The 22,649-nt window shown below is 40.7% G+C and overlaps 2 protein-coding genes across 5 annotated transcripts in view; one reads left to right on the top strand and one right to left on the bottom strand.

Moving 5' to 3' along the window:
- On the bottom strand, positions 1-22,141 carry LOC124864684 (MICAL-like protein 1). 3 transcript variants are annotated; one of them, XM_047359558.1, is made up of 17 exons: positions 22,027-22,141; positions 21,725-21,811; positions 18,630-18,830; positions 12,183-12,231; positions 11,929-12,070; positions 9,974-10,044; positions 9,744-9,883; positions 8,021-8,469; positions 7,835-7,871; positions 6,291-6,945; positions 3,192-3,314; positions 2,917-3,043; positions 2,725-2,812; positions 1,678-1,751; positions 1,462-1,570; positions 1,341-1,378; positions 1-1,224 (listed from the first exon to the last, which is right to left on the bottom strand). In XM_047359558.1, the coding sequence occupies exons 3-17, from the start codon at positions 18,770-18,772 to the stop codon at positions 1,100-1,102; spliced, it is 2,370 nt and encodes a 789-aa protein (XP_047215514.1). In that variant the 5' UTR covers positions 18,773-18,830; positions 21,725-21,811; positions 22,027-22,141; the 3' UTR covers positions 1-1,099. The 3 variants fall into 3 exon arrangements, with proteins under 3 accessions (XP_047215514.1, XP_047215513.1, XP_047215512.1); XM_047359557.1 differs by lacking the exons at positions 21,725-21,811; positions 22,027-22,141 and adding an exon at positions 19,083-19,263; XM_047359556.1 differs by lacking the exons at positions 21,725-21,811; positions 22,027-22,141 and having other exon boundaries at positions 18,630-19,263.
- Positions 22,061-22,649, top strand: part of LOC124864685 (ADP-ribosylation factor-binding protein GGA1-like) — a 15,611-nt gene continuing 15,022 nt past the window's right edge. Inside the window, exon 1 of one of the 2 annotated variants that reach the window (XM_047359559.1) lies at positions 22,061-22,182. In XM_047359559.1, coding sequence (XP_047215515.1) covers positions 22,065-22,182 — 118 coding nt within the window. In that variant the 5' untranslated portion in view covers positions 22,061-22,064. The remainder of the gene's footprint in view (positions 22,183-22,649) is intronic. The other variant, XM_047359560.1, reaches the window with a different exon arrangement.

A 22,649-nucleotide genomic window follows, 5' to 3' on the forward strand; every position in this document is an offset into this window, starting at 1 on the left:
GATGGTTTTATCTAAACATTTTAATGGAAAGTTTAGTGGAGGGAAAACATGTGGTAGAAAAAGGTGCACAAGCATCAGGGTCCACAGCAGCCTTGAAAGGTTTGTTAAGCAAAGTTTATTCAAGAGTTTGGGGGAGATTCACTAGGACTGTAGCTGGAGTCACTTTTTCAAGGGCCACCAGACACTGACCTATCCATAACATAGGCTATAACTGTCACATTTCTGTTGTTAAGTCACTACTGAACCAGAGACCAGGGTCAGTGTATACCATTATTGTTTCTGACTTTTTGATTCTTCTTGCTCTGTGAAGATATCATTGCCATCTGCATCAGTTTTGGTCTCTTTGTTCTCTTGAGCCCCCAATAAGATCCAGAGTTTCCCCCTGCGTCCGGTTAAACTGAAGAGTTGTTCCTCCCATATGTCACCTTATGTTTGCGCTAAATGGGGACAGCTGAACATCACCATTGGAACACTATACCTACAGTAAAACACAGTGGTGACAGCCTCATGATCTGGAGTTACTTCTCTTCTGATGGAAGTGGGGTTTTTTGTTGAGGTGGATGAAATGATACTCAGTGTCCTTTAAAACAGATTTGTCGCCTCTCCCCAAACCTCGGTTACATGTTTCAACACACTATGAAACACCAATACTGTAAAAATTATGCATATTTATCATTGTAGATCTATCAAGTAATACAGATAGGAAAACATTCGATCATAATGTTAAACTAGGATAAAAAAGCATAATATGAAATGTGAAGCAGCAGATAAACAGTTATTATGAAGCCAGTCTATGCCAAACAAAGCTGAATCATTAGTGAATCCAAATATAACTGCTCATGTTTGAAGATTCAAGAACGATACATGGAATAACACCATCAGTTTTATCAATGGGCCTAAATGGTGGGACAGATATTCTGTTTGGATCCTTTGGATTCTTCTGGATTTAATACAGACACTCGGCAATTAGAAAACAATGTGCAATTAATGGCTAAGAACAAAATAAGTATTTTACAAATAAAAGTTTAAATCCGTATATTTAGCATTGTCTTGTTGAGTGACCTAGAATATGGGTTGTTATTGTTGTAAGACAACTTTCTCAGTTCTTTTTCTCCACTGGCTCCTTGCTGCTCTCTGTTTTGTGGTTCAGCATTTTAAAGACTTTTGATGCCTTAAGCTTTCCTTTAGACTTCTTCAGCTCTTTCAGCACCTCCTTCTGAAAGCCTGTGAAGAATCCAGGAGACCTATCAGTTAATAATGAGGTCCCTCATAAACGTAGTGCACAGGACACCTTTGTAAAGTAACTTTGTATGTAAAAAGCATTTTTACTGATATCTCACCCTTGTTCCTTGTGCTTTCAACATCTTCATCTCTTTCTCTAAAGACAAAAAAAAAAAAGACATCGTTTTACACTTTCACCTGGTGAATGTTAACAACATTATTTGTTTTTCCCCTGTATACCTGTCCTGATCCAAGCTGCTGATGATCTGGTTCCTCTGTTCAATGATGGTGACCAGCTCGGCCATCAGCTGCTCTTCTCGGCCTTGGTCCTCCTGACTCCAGTCTTTCTCTGATTAATAAAAACAAAATCCATAGAAATTTAACAGAGACCCATGAATCAATCGTGTTTACACTATTAGGATGCATAATACTGACCAGAAAAACAGAGAAGCCTACCGGGTTTATTGAGAAGACATCTGACCTCATACTCAACATCTGCTTGTCTGTCCTCTAATATTAGCTGTTTCGTGCTGGAAAACAAAACAGGGAATTAAATCACCATATTTTGCCTGTTGAATAATAGTGTCATATACAGCATACAGTGTCTTGCAGAATCTCATCTTCATATCTCTTCTGTACGGGGATTGCCTCCAGTTATTACAAGCTTGTTTTCCAGTGAGGGAGAAGCCACCCCACCCATCACAGTTCCTCCACTAAAAGCTGTCTGGCAATGGCAGAGAGGGTTTGCTCTGCTGTTTAGCCCACAAATGAATTTCTCTTCAAATGTAATGCCATTTAATGGGAAAAATAGGCTTTCAAACAGTATAAGATTTATAGCAAAGAAGGAGAGTAACAAAAAATTCAAACAAACACAAAATTTCTTAGTTTTTGTGCACAGTTTACTTCCAGCTTAGTCAGACTGGATGGAGAGCATCAGTGAACAGCAGTTTCCTCCATGGTTGTCCTTTATTGAGCTCCATCTGTCTTCCATCAACTCTAACCATCTTCCCTATCCCTGCTGAAGAAAAGCATCCACACAGCATCATGCTGCCACCACCTTCCCTGGCCTGTCAGTTTAGGTGGACTGAAAGGTTAGCTCTGTGCGATGTCCAAAGCTTGGAGTATTGTTTTATACTCCACCCACCCTGTTTTTTCCTTCTCCTTAACTTTCTCCCTGATCTGTCTGCTGTGTTCCTCAGCCGTTATGATGCTGTTTGTTCACTAAAGTTCTTTAACAGATCTCTGAGAATTTTACAGAACAACTGGCTTTATACAGAGAATACACCGAACACAGGTGAACAGGGGTTGTCATATTTTAGTTGTTTTTTGGGTGAAAAATGTAAAAACCACATAATAATTTTCTTGCATTTCAGTTCTGGACTTTGAGTTAGTCTATCACAGAAGATCTCAAGATGATTTAACAAGGTTTGTGTTTTTATGTGACATAATGGAGAAGTTCATTGTGCTCTATACCAGAGGAGAACCTTAGTCTAGTCTACTTACCAATAGACCAGTTCTTTACTTTTGCACAGCAGAGTATGTTGCTCATGGATAAGACCGAGCCACTCTGTCAGCATCTGTTCTTCTTTACCTAAAATAGAAACAAATGCATTTGCCAGAAATTATAAATCAGTGCAAAAAAGCTAGGAAAATCAGTCTATCCATAAATTCTCTGGGAAGGAGCATGAGATGTACCCATCTTGCAGTCTCGAATACTCCTCTCCAGTTCGGCTCCTCGTTGTTCCAGGGCTCCCAGTTGTCCATCCAAGTTTCTCATCTGCATCTCCAAGTCCTCCGTGGAAACGCCGTGGTCTGTCCTCACCTGTCGTGCACAAAGATAGATATAAGAGAACATTTCAGCAATGGAAAAACTCAATTTTTTTTCAAAACACCTCAAACATATTATGAATGCAAAGAACCCATACTGTAACTAAAAGCATCAGAGGTTTATTTAAATTCAGCCACCGTACCTGCCTCCTGATGAGAGGGAAACCATGTCCAGGAGCAGGCCCGCGAGTGGACGACAGGTTCTGAAGTGTCTTTGACCTGGAAAGTTCGGGTTGTTGAGCCAATGAATTTGTTTTACAGAAAAACTAAAAATAGAAAAAATAGATCATTTTGGCATCCTCTTCTATCCATCCATCCATTTTCTATACCCGCTTCGTCCGTACAGGGTTACGGGGGAGCTGGTGCCGATCTCCAACAGTCTACAGGCGAGAGGCAGGGTACACCCTGGACAGGTCGCCATTTTGGCATCATCTTAATGCAATTAAATATGGACTCTTGAAATAGTCTAGTAAGTATTGTATGGACATTGTGGAAATTAGAAGATAAAATTTTATATAACATTTTATTACATGGAAATTAAATTTTGCACACATCCTAACACCCGCCATCATCTGTGGTGGTTGATCTTTGGGGCCTACACTTTTTTATAAATGATTTGGGACAATAACTAACTGCAGCCAAAACACATTTACAATTCATATACACTGTATAAAAAGGACATGTAGGCTGTTGTTTTCACTGTCTGACATTAAATTTGACTAAACCTTCCATGTTTATTAGTTCTATTTGTCAAATGCAGAGTAAACATAGAGATAATCTTTCAGAGATTTTTTAAGTTACTTTCTTGAAAGTCAGAGGTTCACATATAATAAGGCTACTATGCCTTTAAATCATTTGGAAAGCCTACATAATGATGTCAAGGCTTTATAAGCTTTTGATTAATTCACAACATTTGAGTAAACTGAAAGCATACCCATAGACATATTTTAAGGCAATACTGGTAAGAAAGAGCCTTTATTCACAGTGAAAGGAGTCCCATACTGACTGGAAGGCCACTCCGAGCGGAAGAAGCCTTAACACCAAAAGCATCATAAAAAGCAAATGTACCCTTTAGAAATGTACTTGGGGACAAATAACTTAATTTTTAGAGACATTTCCTGTGGTCTAAAGGAACTAAAACGCTTGAAGGCCAACGTTACATTTGGTGGAAAAAGGAGGAAGCTTGCAAACGTGAGAACATTATCCCAACTGTGAAGTACAGAGGTGACAGCATCATGCTGCGAAGGCATCGATACGGCCGTAAGGTCTGCGGTACCTGTCGTGGCGGCAATCTCCGAACCCGGTGGTGGACACCTGCAGTAAGGGATGCTGTCAAACTAAAGAAAGAGTCCTATCGGCTGTGGTTGGCTTGTGGGACTCCTGAGGCGGCTGACGGGTACCATGAGGCCAAGCGTGCTGCGGCCAGGGCTGTGGCAGAGGCAAAAATGGTGAGACCATGGAGAAGGACTACCGGTTGGCCCTGAAGCGATTCTGGCAAACCGTCCGGCGCCTCAGGAGGGGGAAGCAGTGCTTCGCCAACACTGTTTAGAGTGGGGTTGGGGAGCTGCTGACCTCGACTGGGGACATTATCGGGCGGTGAAAGGAGTACTTCGAGGATCTCCTCAATCCTGCCGTCAAGCATACCCTGGTGGAAGCAGAGGCTGGGGACTTGGGGTTGGACTCTTTCGTCACCCAGGCTGAAGTCACAAAGGTGGTTAAAAAGCTTCATGGTGGCAGGGCTTGGGGGGTGGATGAGATCCGCCCTGAGTAATTCAAGTCTCTGGATGTTGTGGGGTTGTCATGGTTGACACACTTCTTCAACATTACGTGGCGGTCGGGGACAGTGCCTCTGGACTGGCAGACAGGGGTGGAGGTCCCCCTTCATAAGAAGGGTGACCGAAGGGTGTGTTCCAACTACAGGAGTTCACACTCCTCAGCCTCCCTGGTAAGGCCTAAGGAAGGGTATTGGAAAAGAGAGTCTGGGTTGATAGCTGTACCTTGGCTTCAGGAGGAGCAGTGTGGAACACTAGACCAGCTCTACATCCTCTACAGGGTACTCGAGGGTTTATGCGAGTTTGCCCAACCGGTCCACATGTGTTTTGTGGACCTGGAGAAGGCATTTGACTGTGTCCCTTGCGGTGCCCTGTGGGGGGTACTCCAGGAGTACAGAGTCGGGAGTCCTTCATTAGGGGCCATCCGGTCTCTGTACAAGCAAGCAGGAATTTGGTCCGCATTGCCGGTACTAAGTCGGACCTGTTCCCGGTGCATGTTGGACTCCGGCAGGGCTGCCCTTTGTCACCGGTCCTGTTCATAACCTTTATGGACAGGATTTCTCGGCGCAGCCAAGGGCTGGAGGGGGTCTGGTTTGGGGACCAGTAGATTTAGTCTTTTCTTTTTGCTGCTTTGACGTATTTGACGTGATGACGTGGTCCTGCTGGACCCTCTAGCCAAGACCTACAGCATGCGCTGGGGCGGTTCGCAGCAGAGTGTGAAGCGGCTGGGATGAAGATCAGCTCCTCCAAGTCCGAGGCCATTGTTCTTGACCGGAAAAGGGTGGCTTGCCCTCTTCAGGGGATCTTGGGTTCTTGTTCATGAGCGAGGTGAGAATGGAGCGGGAGATCGACAGACGGATCGGTGCTGTTGCCGCAGTAATGGGGACGCTGTGCCGGTCTGTTGTGGTGAAGAGAGAGATGAGCCGAAAAGCGAAGCTCTCGATGTACCGGTCGGTCTATGGCCATGAACTTTGGGTCATGACCGAAAGAACAAGATCCCGGATGCAAGCGGCTGAAATGAGCTTCCTCCGTAGGGTGGCCGGGAGAGAGATAGGGTGAGGAGCTCAGCCATCCGGGAGGAGCTTGGAGTAGAGCCATGCTCCTTCACATCGACAGGAGCCAGTTGAGGTGGCTCGGGCATCTATACCGGATGCCTCCTGGGCTCCTTCCTCAGAGGTGTTCCAGCAATGTCCCACCAAGAGGAGGCCTAGGGAACGGCCCAGGGCACGCCAGAGGGACTATGTCTCTCGGCTGGCCTGGGAACGCATTGGGCTCCCCCCGGAGGAGCTGGAGGAGGTGTCTGGGGAGAGGGACATCTGGGTATCTCTACTGAGTCTGCTGACCCTGCAACCCGGGCAAGGACGAAGCGGAAGACTCAGAATAGATGCTGAACATAAAGCCTTCTAGAACCCCAAAAAAATAAAGTATAAATATATATTGGATTTTTTCTCTAGTAGTTGCATCTCTTACCTTACTTTCACACGACAAGACGGAGAAATTGTCCTCATGTAACCCTGAAGGCATAGAGTTGGTTTCAGAGCACTGAGATAGTATTGCTGGCACAGACAGACTTCTGGGTAAAATGGGGCTCTGTGCTGAAGATAACAGCAGTTCTGATGCTGATTCTGTCACATCTGATGAGCCAGTCTGACCACTGTCTGCAGGTTCTTCGCTGCTTCCATTTGACCCACTGTCAGCAGTCACCCCCTTAGCAGGGTGAGTTTCTACACCTTCGTATTCCTCTTTGAAACGTCTCCCCGGACACTGTTCATTCGGTCTTTCATCCGTATTCGGCTCAGACTTGCTGGCAGGTTTTTCTCCATCATGTGAACCAACCTCAACATTAGCGATATCACTATTCTCTGGATGAACAGCAGCCGCAGAAGGTTCAGTCTGATTGGCTGACGCATGTTTAGGAGCTTTCTCCTGAGCCTCATCAACCTCCTCCTCTTCGTCAAATGGATTAGGATGATACGTTCTGGGTCTGTTCCATTGAATCTGTGTATTAGAGACGGATTTGGACCGAGGTAGAGGTACTGGAGGTGGAACAGGAGGCAGCTGAGTCCATGGTCCAGGATGCACGATGGTCATCCAAGGATGGTTGGTTGTCACTTTAGGGTTTGCGCTGCATACAAGCATTAACACATGGAGAGCAAAAACAGGTGATGTCACAGGTTTGCTCTCACACTATTTTAGCATTTCCTGTTTGAAACAGGCACTCATACTTAAAATTATAATTTCACTAAGTCTCACTTAGGCTTTTTATATAGGAGCCATCTGAATCTCCATTGGACTCTTGGATGAGACAAAACAAGGGACCATGAAGTAAAAACCCTTTTTATCATGAAGGATTTCCTTTTTAGTAAAATAGGTCAGTAATCTCTAAATGTGCATGCTGTCAAAATTCTGAATGTGAAACTGCTTCTACTGAGCAGAATGGTTTTAGGTTTATAATACACTGAATAAGGAAAAGAACAGGTTAAATTTTCACATTGTATTTAAGGTATTTTAGCCTACTTCATGTTGTAAGACAGGTTCTGTTTAAGGTGTTTTTTTGTTGTTTATTGTACAGGTCAAGCAATAATCAGGCCTGAGTTAAACTAGTGTAAAAAAACCAAACAAATATGGTCAATCAATGTTAAAACAATTAGTTTGATGATCTAAAATATTTAAGTTTAACAAAAAAGCAATAACAGAAGAAATCTGTAGTGGTGGGGTGGGGGGCTAGTGTACGTGTAGCATTGGGGGCAGCAGAGAGTGCTGACGTTTTTACAAGCAAACTAAAAACATATCTTTTAGGCCTGACTTTTAATCAGATAGAAATGTAAGACAATAATTAGTTACCAGGGGTTTTCAGCATTTAATCTAAAAGAAAACCCTAACTAAAGCATACAATATATAAAACCAGCAACTTTTGAATTGTTCTTTCTGCCATCAGTTTTAAATCAGTTTATCAAAAATGTGCCTTATATTATTGTTTCAGTGAGACCAAAATAAAGTCTTAGTACACTTACATGCAAGAAGGATGTGGTTTAGATTCCCTTTGGGTTTCTGAAATCAGTCCACAGAAAAAAGGGGGAAACCAAAAATATCTTATTTTGATGCTTTGTACTGCCATGTATCAGATAAAGATGGAAAATGAACAGACACAACGTCATTCAGAGAACGTTAAGCAGCTAAAGTAAAACAGTGTTGTTTACCTACAGCAGGGGAGCTGTTTATTGTTTGAGCAGTTCTGGACCTGGGTCCAGGAACAGGAACAGGAACCACAGAGGAGTCCACGCTTCTCCTGGGAGCTGGGACAGGATATGCATTTCCCTCCGTTGCTTGTGTTGAGCTTAAGGAGAGCTCAGAGGTCTTTGATGCCGTCTTTTGTCCCTTACCGTCTACCACAGTGAGTTCAGCCAGTCTGCCCCGTGACTCTGCTCTCTGAGCATAACGAGGCACGCTGCAGATAGCCAATCCACTCAGAGAGTAAAGACCTGTCTGGAAAGAACCTTTAGGCTGATTATCAGCAGATCTAAATTGTTGGTTGCTGTCAAAACCAGCAGCTTTTTTGTCTGTTACATGATGAGTGCAGGTGAAGGACTTCGTATCACTTCCCTGAGAATAGGACCCCGGTAAAAGAACACAGCTGCACACTTTGCACCTGAAAGATAAGTGATCAAATAAAACATGTTATAATATTAAAGGTCTCACAAACTTTACAGTTCAAATGTGCTGCAAATACTGAATAACGTGCATTGCTTGAAAGGCACTCTATTAATTTCTAATGTGGTGCCTTGCAAAAGATGCATGTGACTTGAACTTTTTAATTTTTTACATTACATCAACAAACCTCCATGTATATTATTGGGATTTTATGAAATAGACCAATGCAAAGTGGAAGGAAAAGAGCACATGATTTTTACAAATAATCTGGAGAGCCTGATGTTTGTATGTATTTAGCCCCCTTTACCTTTACTCTGATACGCCCAAATATGCAACCATCTGCCTTCAGAAGTCACCTTATTGGTAAATTGACTATTAGTTGTATACTATACAAAGCATTTTCCATCAAAACATATTCCATCTATTCATTGACGTTTATGGAGGATAGAAGAAGCAATAAGAAAGCCATTGCTGAAAAAATTAAGAGTTCTGTTTGCAGTTAATGTCATAATTTGGTTGGGGCAGCATGTAGAAGATCATGCTCTGGTCAGATGAGACCAATATTAAATCGTTTGCCCTACACTCAAAAGGCCTATGTGCTGTAAAAAATTGACTTGCACATCGCCCTGAATGCACCAGCTCCTCTGTTAAATATGGCGATGGCAGTATGATGCTGTTTTAGTGCTTTTCTTCAGCGGGGACAAGGAAGCTGGTAAATAGAAGGAGCTAAATAAAGGGTAGTTCTGGAAGAAAACCTGACTTAAGACTGGGAACAAGGTTCAGCCTCCAGCAGGACAATGACCCCAAACATACAGCCAGAGCTACAATGGAATAGTTTAGATGAAAGCATTTCCATGCATTAAAAGGCTTAATCAATGTCCAGAAATATAAATTAAAGGTGACATTTGGTCTCTATCTAATCTGACTTATCTTGAGATATTTTGAAATAAATAATGAGGAAAAAGTTTAGTCTCTAGATCATTTTTGTAAAACAAAAATGCAAAAAAGCATTAATCATTTTTCTTCCACTTCACAATTTTGCCTAACTTGTTACCTGTCTATGTTTCATTAAAATCCCAGAGAAGAGTATTACAGTTTGTTGTTGTAACATAACAAAAACGCAATGTTCAAGAGATATGAATATTTTTGCAAGGCACTCTGGAAACACAGGCAGGCATGTATTACAAATGTCACCAGGGGTCACTTGAGACACATTAGAAACGTTGAGTCAATTTCAACTAAATGAAGGCAGTAAAGATAAGTGTCTCTCACCTGAAACAGCTGCGATGGTAAACCTTCCCACCAATCAGATGTCTCTGTATGAGATGTATCGGCTTAAAACATAAATCACACTCTACCCTGGTCCTTGTGTTAACATAACCTGCTTCTCTGGTTTCCTGTTCAGTCAGGCTCTGAAAGCAGAAAAGAAACCAACCACTCAGACGGAGAATGTTCCGGCTGATGCTGCAAGGTGAGAGAGAGCAGAAGCTAGAAGACACTACCTTTTGGCTTTTCAGCGTTTTAGAAACCTTTGTGATGCTTAAAACATGTGATGGCTGTGATCTGGAGGGACCTGTCAACAGAGAACAGTTTGGGAAATGAAACCTGAGGCATGTCTGAAGATCTCAGTCACATGAATTGCAGAGTAAATATATTACAGTAAATTAAACAAACAGAGAAGGAGCCATTTAAAGTTACTTCAGGGTCACTTTGTAGACTGTTGCCTCAAAAACAACACTTTTCAAAACAGGTTTTCAAAATCTTACGATTCATATGCTAACAGCTTTGCTAACACTGCAGTTGGTTGAAATCATAGCATACAGCAGGGGTCCTGTGTCAGCTCTCTGCTTGATTTTCTTCCCTATTTCTTAGACATGACTTACAAACATTGTTAATGTGCAGCTGATTGTTGTTCTAGGCCTGACAAATCTCCTTTGTCCTAAAATTGTCTACTTTACCTCCATTAGTTTTTCAAGCACATACTGAGTATCATGTTGTCATGGTCGGGTACATGAACAGGACTGAAAATGGGTGAAAAAGGCAGCCTAAGTATTAATGAAGACTGGTAAAAACCTGGTAAACTATTTATCAAGATCACTTTTACAAATTCTAGAAATCAGTGGGGGAAAAGCTTCTATATTAAGAAATAATAGTAAAAAAAAAACAACACTTATGGCAGTGATCTCAACAGTAGTACTCCTAACTATCAATTTATATATATAAATATACATTATATATTAGAAATATATGTAATATAAGCATTTTATTTATTAACCATTATTTTTTATAACCTTCACTTTTAACTTGATGAGAGTTTCTAGGAACTTCTACTTAGTAATCTACGACTTTCTTTCCCTCAGGAACAAATATGATGTGACACAGAAGCCCATTCCTTCTAGCCACTGCCTACAAGGCTGGACTCTGACCCTTATTTATTTTGCCACCAAACACAGTGAGCCGGATGTTAATGGAGATAACAGATCTCTAAAGCTCATTGTTCGAGAACTGCGGCATTGATAGCATTTTGGGGTTACTAAGTCTCCATGACAACCGCTATCTATATGCCAACTGAGTCCTTTTGTCAGATGAGACCAAGACTGAGCTTTTCAATAACAAACTCTGCAGGTGTCCACTGCAAAGTACAGTGGAGAATCTGTAAGGCTGTGGGCCCGGGAGCTATATACATCGTTAACTCTGAAATACTCCAGAAGTTTTAAAATATACATTTTTGGCCTAAGAAAAAAAACAAAAAATTGATCTTTCAGCAGGATGGTGATGCAACACAAAATGGCCAAGTTAGAACAGAAAGGGTTCACCAGACATACCTTCTTCAGTACCCAAATCCTGACCTAAATCCTATAGAAACCCTGTGAGATACGATGCAGAGAAAAGATCATACGAGAGAAAACAGGATGCTCGACAATTTTTGAGGAATTATATAAAGATATATTTTTAGGGTACAGACTTTTAGATTAAGAAGTGTCTGCAGTCATTAATAATTCAATGGTTTTCTAATAGGAAGGGAAGGGAATATGGTTATTGTTTGTTAATAACAAAAAGTCACGACCCCAGTCCAACACAAGTGAGCAGATCATGTGAGAAAGCCCCGAACCGAAACCGTTGAAGATACTCCAGTACAAAGAGGTCAGACCAGATACTGGAACAAAGGTTTGTATTCCTATTGCAGTCTGAGAAATGTGATATTTAGCTACTAACCTCAATACATAAATGATAGACCAGAATTGTCACAGCTTCCCTTTACCAATTCTCAGGTCAAAGGAAGTCCACAAACTCTTAAACATGGTTGTTTTTCAACAAATACACCTCAAAAAGTGCTTTTGAGCATCAGAGTAACCGTCTGCTTATCGTTTTACTGCAACAATCAAAGAACAACACGTGTAAGTAAAGACAATAAATAAATAATTAACTGAAATAAAACAGGTTACTCTCAACTGACCATGAGACTTTCCACTGAAGAAGTTGTAGTATTGAGAAATGTAGGTGATGACACTCAGAAAGTCAGGCACGCTGGTAGAAACCATATCCTTTGGGTCCAGCAGAGGAGGGATTCCCAACTTTGCTTCAGCAACCTCAAAAGCCTACAGATCCAAGAGGATAAATTAGTTTTCACCAACACAGGGTACATTAAACACAATGGTGCCTGAGAAATTCTTTCCGTCTTATCTGCCGACAGGGATGCAAATGACTCACCAGCTTGTTATTTTGAAAAACATTTTCCCTGGAGAGAGAACTGAAGTCTCTGGAGCAAAGTGAGAAGAAAAGAGAGATGTCATAAACTGTCAGAAACAGATTAAAAAAGATGGTGGATTATCATAAACATAAAGTACCAAACAAGCAACATTTATGAATGACAGATCACTCATTACATAAGACTGGAGAAAGCAATACTACAGTGCCTTAAACAGATATTCACATTCCATGAAGATTTTTGACATTTTATGATGTTTCAGTCACAACCTTCAGTGTATTTTATTGTGATTTCATGTGATTAAACCAGCACAGTAGCGCACAAAAGTAACTTGGAAGGAAAAACTAAATGAAAATCTGAAAATTGAGGCATACATTTTCATTGAGACCCCTTTATACTGATATGTTTAAATAAACTCCAGTGCGATGATTTGCCTTCAAGAGTCACATAAACAAAAGAAAACTTGGGTCGATATTGATATCCAATATTAATGTTGCAGTTATGGTAGATAACCAATATTAACCAGTATTATATATTTCGTGTACATTTCCCGACCCTTCCGACACAGTGAAAAAACAACCACACTGCTGACATTGCTTCTCTGCTTTGGATAAACACCCCACAATCCAGCACTGCATCACTCTTACTGTCACACGCCCAAAAAAATAAAACCACATGGCCACCCCCTCCCAAAATACATATACACAAACGTCACCAAGATGGAAATAAACAGCTGTTGTTAGTATTGGCCTACTTTTACATATCGAACTGATACCAATATGTTAAAAAATGGCTAACATTGGCCAATACCAATATGACGTTAATGCAGATATATCATGTATTCCTACTACATAGAGTCCACAAGCAAGGAGGTAACTCTGGGGGAGATGCAGAGATCCACAGCTCAGATGAGAGAATCTGTCAACAGGACAATTCAGTTGGGTTTATTGATGTAGCACTAATTTACAACAAATATCATGTCAAATGATTTTTGCACTAAAAACAGGTCCAATTCAATTCCAGTTACAGAATTAGAATAAATCACATTTATACTAATACAATCTAACAATTTAAACAGATTAGATTTATTGTCACAGTCCAATTAGATGCTAAATGTAATACAACACAGGCAAATGTAATGTATAATGCCAGCCACCATCTATGTAAGGAAGCCTGCCAATTGTACTGAAAATAACCTTGGACCAGTCCCTCCACCTGACCAAGTATTTGGCAACAGGGGGATAACTGGGATTGACAACTGTTAATGTTGGACTCCACAAATCTGGAAGAATGGCAAAAAGAAAGCTATTTTTTAAGCAAAGCCATATTAAGTCCAATTTGCCACAAGCCACTAGGGGACAGAAGAGATCAAAATTATACTTTTTGCCCTAGATACTATGTGTGAAGAAAAACGAACACTGCACATCACTTTGAGCACAATATCCCCACATTGAAACTTGGTGGTGGTAGCATCATGCTGGGGGGAAGCTGATATTCAGTATTGACAGGGAAGATGTTCAGAGTTGATGGGCAGATGGATGGAGCTAAATCCTGGGCAATCCTGTAGCAAAAAAACTGTTAGTCTACAACGACTTGAGATTGCAGTGGAAGTTCACCTTTTAGCAGGATGATGACCGAAAACATACAGCCAGAGCCCCAAAGGAATGGTTTAGATCAAATCATATTCTTGAGTTAGAATGGTCTAGTCCAAGGCCAGAAAAAAAATCCAATCGAGAATCTGTGACAAGACTTGCAAACTGCTGTACACAGATTCATCTCCATCCAATCTGAGATCTATTGAGCTACTTTGCCACAAAAAACATTGTACAAAAAGTTATTGGTTATTAGTTGTGTAAAACTGGTAGAGACACCGCTCAGCTGTAACTGCAACAAATTGTGGGTCTGCATTATTTTAAGGGTGCTTAATATAAATATACACCACACTTCTAAAATACATTTTTGGGTAAAACATTTAAAAAGTAGAAACGTTTAAGAGGTATGAAAACTTTTAATTAAATTCAATTAAATTCAGTTTTATTTATATAGCGCCAATTCACAACACATGTTGTCTCAAGGCACTTCACAACAGTCAGGTACATACATTCCAATTAATCCTAACAATTGAACAGTGCAGTCGGAGTTAGCTTTTTATTCAAATTGGATAAAAAGTTTTTCTATCTAAGGAAACCCAGCAGATTGCATCCAGTCAGTTACTTGCAGCATTCCCTCCTCCCGGATGAGCATGTAGAGACAGTGGACAGTCACTGGCGTTGACTTTGCAGCAATCCCTCATACTGAGCATGCATGTAGCAACCGTGGAGAGGAAAAACTCCCTTTTAACAGGAAGAAACCTCCAGCAGAACCAGAACCAGGCTCAGTGTGAGCGGCCATCTGCCACGACCGACTGGGGGTTTGAGAGAACAGAGCAGAGACACAAAAAGAACACAGAAGCACTGATCCAGAAGTACTTTCTATGGGAAGGAAAAGTAAATGTTAATGGATGTAGCTCCTTTAGTCGTTTCACCTAGAAAGAAAGAACAGATAAACTCTGAGTCAGTTTTCAAGGTTAGAGTCTGAAAGAGAGCACATAGAGTTTGTTACAGTTAAGCTCAGTCAATCGCCATGTCTAGGAGAGAGAAAGGGTTAAACACTGAAAGACAGGGCTATGTGGATCATCGGTAGAGGGTGAGCATTAAGTTGTTGCCAGCAGAAGCTCGGACAATTCCCCTCTCCAGAAAGGTGTCACAGGCAGACACAGAGCCAGGCCAGGTGTAGCTTCTAGGAAGAGAAAAGAGAGAACAAGGTTAAAAGCTGAAATAACAGCAAACAATGCAAAATTGGAGAGTAGTGTGAGAATGTAGCGAAGAGGGTGAAAGTGGTCGTTATGTCCTCCAGCAGCCTAAGCCTATAGCAGCATAACTACACAGATAGTTTCAGTTCAGATTATTTAGTTAAACGGCGCTTATTTACAACAAAGTCGTCTCAAGGAACCCCACAAAGGGTCCCACTGATGGTCATTGTTATACTAAAAACCACAAGGATTGGGATACCTCCCTCTGTCAGACTGATTATAACCATTGGAAAAGAGAAGGGGTCATACAGGTAGCTGCAGCATTTTGAGTCAGCTGAAGGCTTTTAACTGCATTTTGTGGACATCCTGATAGTAACAAATTACAATAGTCCAGCCTTGAAGTAACAAATGAATGGACTAGTTTTTCAGCGTCACTCCTAGATAGGATATTTCTAATTTTGGCAATGTTACGGAGATGAAAGAAGGAAACCCTAGAAACCTGTTTAATATGGGATTTAACACCAAGGTTTTTTACTTTATTATCAGAGGTCAATTTAATGCCATCTAGGTTAAGTGATTGACTAAGCAGTTTCTTTTTTAAAGACTCCGGTCCAAAGACGACAACTTCTGTTTTGTCTGAATTTAGAAGCAAAAAATGTAATGTCATCCAAGTTTTTATATCTTCAAGACATGCTTGTAGTCTATCTAACTGGTTGGGCTCATCAGGATTTATGGATAAGTAAAGCTGAGTATCATCAGCGTAACAGTGAAAATTTATCCCATGCTGCCTAATAATTTGACCTATTGGAAGCATCTACAGGTCCTTCTCAAAATATTAGCATATTGTGATAAAGTTCATTATTTTCCATAATGTCATGATGAAAATTTAACATTCGTATATTTTAGATTCATTGCACACTAACTGAAATATTTCAGGTCTTTTATTATCTTAATACGGATGATTTTGGCATACAGCTCATGAAAACCCAAAATTCCTATCTCACAAAATTAGGATATTTCATCCGACCAATAAAAGAAAAGTGTTTTTAATACAAAAAATGTCAACCTTCAAATAATCATGTAGTTATGCACTCAATACTTGGTCGGGAATCCTTTGGCAGAAATGACTGCTTCAATGCGGCGTGGCATGGAGGCAATCAGCCTGTGGCACTGCTGAGGTCTTATGGAGGCCCAGGATGTTTCGATAGCGGCCTTTAGCTCATCCAGAGTGTTGGGTCTTGAGTCTCTCAATGTTCTCTTCACAATATCCCACAGATTCTCTATGGGGTTCAGGTCAGGAGAGTTGGCAGGCCAATTGAGCACAGTGATACCATGGTCAGTAAACCATTTACCAGTGGTTTTGGCACTGTGAGCAGGTGCCAGGTCGTGCTGAAAAATGAAATCTTCATCTCCATAAAGCTTTTCAGCAGATGGAAGCATGAAGTGCTCCAAAATCTCCTGATAGCTAGCTGCATTGACCCTGCCCTTGATAAAACACAGTGGACCAACACCAGCAGCTGATACGGCACCCCAGAGCATCACTGACTGTGGGTACTTGACACTGGACTTCTGGCATTTTGGCATTTCCTTCTCCCCAGTCTTCCTCCAGACTCTGGCACCTTGATTTCTGAATGACATGCAGAATTTGCTTTCACCCGAAAAAAGTACTTTGGACCACTGAGCAACAGTCCAGTGCTGCTTCTCTGTAGCCCAGGTCAGGCGCTTCTGCCGCTGTTTCTGGTTCAAAAGTGGCTTGACCTGGGGAATGCGGCACCTGTAGCCCATTTCCTGCACACGCCTGTGCACGGTGGCTGTGGATGTTTCTACTCCAGACTCAGTCCACTGCTTCCGCAGGTCCCCCAAGGTCTGGAATCGGCCCTTCTCCACAATCTTCCTCAGGGTCCGGTCACCTCTTCTCGTTGTGCAGCGTTTTCTGCCACACTTTTTCCTTCCCACAGACTTCCCACTGAGGTGCCTTGATACAGCACTCTGGGAACAGCCTATTCGTTCAGAAATTTCTTTCTGTGTCTTACCCTCTTGCTTGAGGGTGTCAATAGTGGCCTTCTAGACAGCAGTCAGGTCGGCAGTCTTACCCATGATTGGGGTTTTGAGTGATGAACCAGGCTGGGAGTTTTAAAGGCCTCAGGAATCTTTTGCAGGTGTTTAGAGTTAACTCGTTGATTCAGATGATTAGGTTCATAGCTCGTTTAGAGACCCTTTTAATAATATGCTAATTTTGTGAGATAGGAATTTTGGGTTTTCATGAGCTGTATGCCAAAATCATCCGTATTAAGACAATAAAGACCTGAAATATTTCAGTTAGTGTGCAATGAATCTAAAATATATGAATGTTAAATTTTCATCATGACATTATGGAAAATAATGAACTTTATCACAATATGCTAATATTTTGAGAAGGACCTGTATATAGTAAAGAGAATTGGCCCAAGTACTGAGCCCTGTGGTACTCCACAATTAACCCTGGAGTTTTAAAATTATTTATCATTTACATGAACAAACTGGAATCTGTCAGACAGATAAGATTTAAACCAGCCTAGCGCTGTTCCCCTGATCCCTACAGCATATTCCAGCCTTTTTAAGATAATTTTGTGATCGACTGTATCAAATGCAGCACTGAGATCTAACAGGACAAGTACAGAAACAAGTCCTTTATCTGAGGCCATAAGAATATCATTAGTGACTTTCAGCAGAGCTGTTTCAGTGCTATGATGAGCTCTGAAGCCTGACTGAAACTCTTCAAACAGGTCATTGCTGTATAAATGCTCACACATTTGATTAGCAACAATTTTCTCAAGAATTTTAGATAAGAAGATTGGAAGAGTGGATATAGGTCTGTAATTTTTCAAGACATCTCGATCAAGCGAAGGTTTCTTAAGTAAAGGTTTAATTACAGCTACCTTAAAAGCTTGTGGTACATATCCATTTACTAAAGATAGATTAATCATATCTAAAATGGGGCTGGTAATCAGAGGGAACACTTCCTTAAATAATTTGGTTGGGATTGGGTCTAACATACAAGTTGAAGGTTTAGATGAAGCTAATATTTCTGATAACTCAGGAAGCTTCACAGGATCAAAACAGTCCAAACACAAATCAGATTCTGCAGTTATTTCCAATGTTGTCTCACTTGCTGAGGATGAAGTAATCATCTTCGGGAGTATGTCAAAGATTTTCTTTTTAATATAATCAATTTTATTTAAGAAGAATCCCATAAAGTCATGGCTGCTAAGAGCAAAGGGAATGGATGGCTCAACAGAGCTATGACTGTGTGTGAGTTTAGCAACTGTACTAAAGAGAAACCTAGGATTATTCTTGTTCTCTTCTATTAATGATGAGAAATAAGCTGTTCTAGCTTGGTGAAGTGTATTTTTACAAGCCATTGTAGAAAACAAATCTGATGATCCCTTCAAACTGGGCCTGGAAATGTTAAGAAGTGGGGTTAATCCAACGGGGACAGCAGATTAGTCTCCACAGTACACTGTGCCAGTTCTCTTCAGCTCATTTAAACAGAAGGTCCATGAAGAGGTTCCAGTCAAGAGAACACACCGATCTCTGCAGGATAGGACCCCCAGAGCAAATAAGCAAGAAAACGTCCAACGCTCACTAGATCAGGGACTGAAACCTTTGGTCTACTTACATCAAGTCGGGTCGGTGTTTGTGGATGATGGCACAAAACGCCAGCCCATCCCTGAAAGAGGTTGACATGTTTTTTATTTCCACACTGACGTAACCGGCGCATTGGACGCGGCACCATTCCAGTAGAGCCGTCGGCGATGCCATTTCTTGCGCGACTTTCAGGTGTGGACGAAATCAGCATTTCCCTTTACGAGCCAGACATCTAACAAGAAGCAGAGCAGCTTTGGTTTGGTGATGAGAACAGGAAACGATCATCCTCCTCCGTCAAACCACTAAATTGCACAAACCCTCAGCGTGTGCATCGACTCAACAAAGCAACAAACACGAAGGAAGTTATTTCTTTACACTTAAATGTGCACCTTCATCACATAAATATATCCACGCGGAGCATTAAGAGCGCAGCTTTTTGCGTTGATTTTAGCCACAAAGTTAAAGAACGGTTCTTCCCACTCACAGAGCCGCAGACTCGGTTTCTCCATAAAAAACTACTAGAAAGCTCAACATGGAGAAGCTTTATTGTCAGAATATCGCCAGCGCCACGAAGTCCCCTTAAAAGACCCGATAAAATAGATGTTAATTTGAATAAAATCAGGTAACTTGATCGCTCCTCCTTGTTGTGCTCCACAGTCCATGAACTGCAGCCGCTAGAGGGAGCCGTAGAGCTGCTCCTTTTCTATAATTAGGAGGGAGAGGTTTCCAGTTACGAGATTACTGTCAGCAGCACAGGGCACATGCTTTCTTCCTAACTTACAATTAAGTGTTATTTCTTCCCCTTTATAAAATTAGATGTGTTTTATATCTATATATTTTTTTTGCTAATAACGTCCTTAGTTATTCGTAGTGTTTTATTAGCTGATTCATCTGAAAATTTTAGACCTCATTGAATTACAAGTTCTGTCAGATTAAACGAATAGTGTCTATGAATATCATTTTTTTAGGTCCTGCCACAGATTCTCAATTGGACTAAGACATGGACTTTGACAGCGCCATTCTAACACGTGAATATACTTTGAGTTAAATCCAACCAAGTCTGACCAGCTTTCCTGTCTCTGCTGGAGAAATATTCTCAAGAAAATAGCTGGCAGATTTAGTTGCTCTAAATGTTGTTTGGTATGAACATATCTCTCTTTGTCAGCTTATTTTTGCTTATTGGATGTGGTACAATTTGCAGGTCTGCTTTTGCATGTTAAGGCATTGATTTTCCTAGGAGAGTTAAATTAAAATAAAGAAAGTAATCTAATAATTGCACCGTAGTTACTGTATGACTATTTAATGGGGTGCAACCCCTTTTATTTTATTAACCCACAATCTCAGCTAAATAATTTATGTTGAATAAATTAAGTAGTCTGTCTGTTGCAGGTGCATGTACTGCTTGTTATGTTCTACATCTGTCCTGGACAGATCCACGAAGGACATTTTTGACAGATCTGTCCCCATTTCATAGCTGTAAAAATAAATTTCTACCTTGCCAAAAAAATTTCTAAACCTCCATATAGACAGAAAACAATGTCTAACTGTAACTTCCAAATGGACTCTAATTTTCTTTTTAATACGGTTTTTCCACATATTTGAACTTACTTCTCCAGAGAAATCTTTTTTAGAAAACAACAGTATCTATCATTAAAAACTATGTTAAAACTTTCTATCATTATACTAAAAATTGCAGATTTAAATATATTTGATGGTAAATAAAATATATAGAAAATGTATAGAGAAAATGTATTTAATGATTAGATTTTGCAAGATTCTTTGAACATATGTAAAATATGTTTAAATAATTTTTTTTTCCAGTGTTAAAATATATGTATTGCCTGCATGTGACAGTATTAGGTTTCTCTTTGCACAATATGAACATATAAGTATTTTCAATATAATTTCACAAAGCCGGCTCTCGCCACTCAATCATGGTGTTGCGACCCATGGTTTGATGGTAAGCTATATTTACCATCAAATATATTTAATTTAGCAATTTTTAGTATAACAATTGAAGGTTGTAAGATAGTTAACCCAGTAATAATCTTTGGACCAAAGGAAGAGCGTTTAAAAGTTAGCACACAGCTTCAGTTAATACAGCTAGAAACCACCAGTCAGGCTAGAAACCTGGGTGTAGTGATTGTCTCAGACCTGAACCTTCAGAGACACATAAAGATAGTAGCAAGGTCGGCCTTCTATCACCTAAAGAACATCTCCAGGATTAAAGGACTAATGTCTCAGCAGGACCTTGAAAAACTAATTCATGCGTTCATCTTTAGTAGAATTGATTACTGCAACGGTGTCTTCACAGGTCTGCCTAAAAAGTGGATCAGACAGCTGCAGTTGATCCAGAACGCTGCTGCCCGCATCCTCATTAGAACTAAGAAAGTGGAGCACATCACCCTGGTTCTAAAGTCCCTACACTGGCTCCCTGTAGCTCAGAGAATAGAGTTTAAAATACTTCTGTTAGTCTATAAATCACTGAATGGCTTAGCACCAAAATATATTACAGACTTGTTGTCAGTGTCAACCAGCCAGACCTCTCAGGTCATCTCGCTCAAATCTACTCTGCAGAACCAGAACCAGAACCAAACATGGAGAAGCAGCTTTTAGTTCTTATGCTCCACTAATCTGGAATAAACTCCCAGAAAACTGTAAAAGCGCCGAAACCCTAAGTTGCTTTAAATCAAGATTAAAAACTTATTTGTTTAGAGTGGCCTTTGACTGTGCCACCTAAACATTATTAGTTATGTTTTCAGTCCAACTTTCCTTTAATTTTCTTATCCATCATTCTATTCTCTTTATTTTATTTTTATTTTTTATTAAAATTACCTCTGTTGTTTGATTTTCTGTATCATTCTATTGTTTTTCCGTATGTACAGCGCCTTGAGTGCCTTGTTGCTGAAAAGCGCTATATAAATAAACTTGACTTGACTTCTCTTGATATAAATGTATATACAGTCATATTCAGTAAATTAGAATACCCTTTCTGATGAGGCTCATTTGTTAGAATAAAACAATCTTTTGAAAGCCCACATTTCTGTATTGAAAATTTTTTTCATAGGTTTGGTGTAATATTCTAATCTTACACAAAAGGGTTTATCTGACAACTGATCCTCTCACCTGAGTGATGTCTCTGCAGCTCCTCCAGACCTACCACGGTTCCTTTGGCTGTTTTTCTTATTAATTCTCAGTGAGGTATCCAAAATACTGCAGTAACAGAATAGAAAATACACTTTCTAGGACGGATGTCCCCTTTAATGCGAAAGTGGCACAAATGTTTATTGGCACCAGTGTTTTAAAATATTTAAAATACTAATTCTTTACAAATAATAACTGGTAAAGAATTTCATAGAAAATTAAATTCCTTTTTAGTTCCTTTTAAATAACTGAAAACGTCTCAAACAACGAATATAATTACTTACATACAGTGCCAATTAATAAAAGAAAAGGTGAAGCTGTAATGTTTCTGTCCAGCCCTCCTCTACGTGGCTTCCGCCTCGCTTTACGTGACCCTACGTACATAAATCTCGCAGTGATGGCTGCGCCGCCCGATACGGAGAGTTTGGAGTCTCGTATCAGTAAGTCTTTCAAACTTATCCCTCCGAGTCGGTGTTGCCTGTCGGTCTGAGCACGAACTAGTTATTATCCGTGAGCTGTGGATGAAATGGCAGCGCATTAGAGCCGTACCTGGCGCAGCAGCAGGGGCTCAAAGCCCGTCGCCACGTCCAGGATGCTAACCTAGCTGCGGAGCTGCGGTACCTGGCAGCTGTCAACACTCTGGACACATCCAGGCGTAGCTTTAGCTTCACGGCCGACAGCTGCTATCGGGCTGTGGGCGGCCGAATGAGGGGGGCAGCGTTTTTAAAGTCACCTATGTTATAACACGGCTTTGACATGGTTATGGCAGTTTTAACTCGTAAGAAAGATCGAGAAAAGACTCCCAGCTGCCGACAGAAAGCTAGCTACAGTGACAGTGGTAGCACCTGAGCATTGCACTGCTTTCCTATGCATTGCTATGGCAGGCACCTATTACTATGCACCTCTA

This window comes from Girardinichthys multiradiatus, chromosome Y (assembly GCF_021462225.1).
Source record: "Girardinichthys multiradiatus isolate DD_20200921_A chromosome Y, DD_fGirMul_XY1, whole genome shotgun sequence".
NCBI classification, from domain to species: domain Eukaryota; kingdom Metazoa; phylum Chordata; class Actinopteri; order Cyprinodontiformes; family Goodeidae; genus Girardinichthys; species Girardinichthys multiradiatus.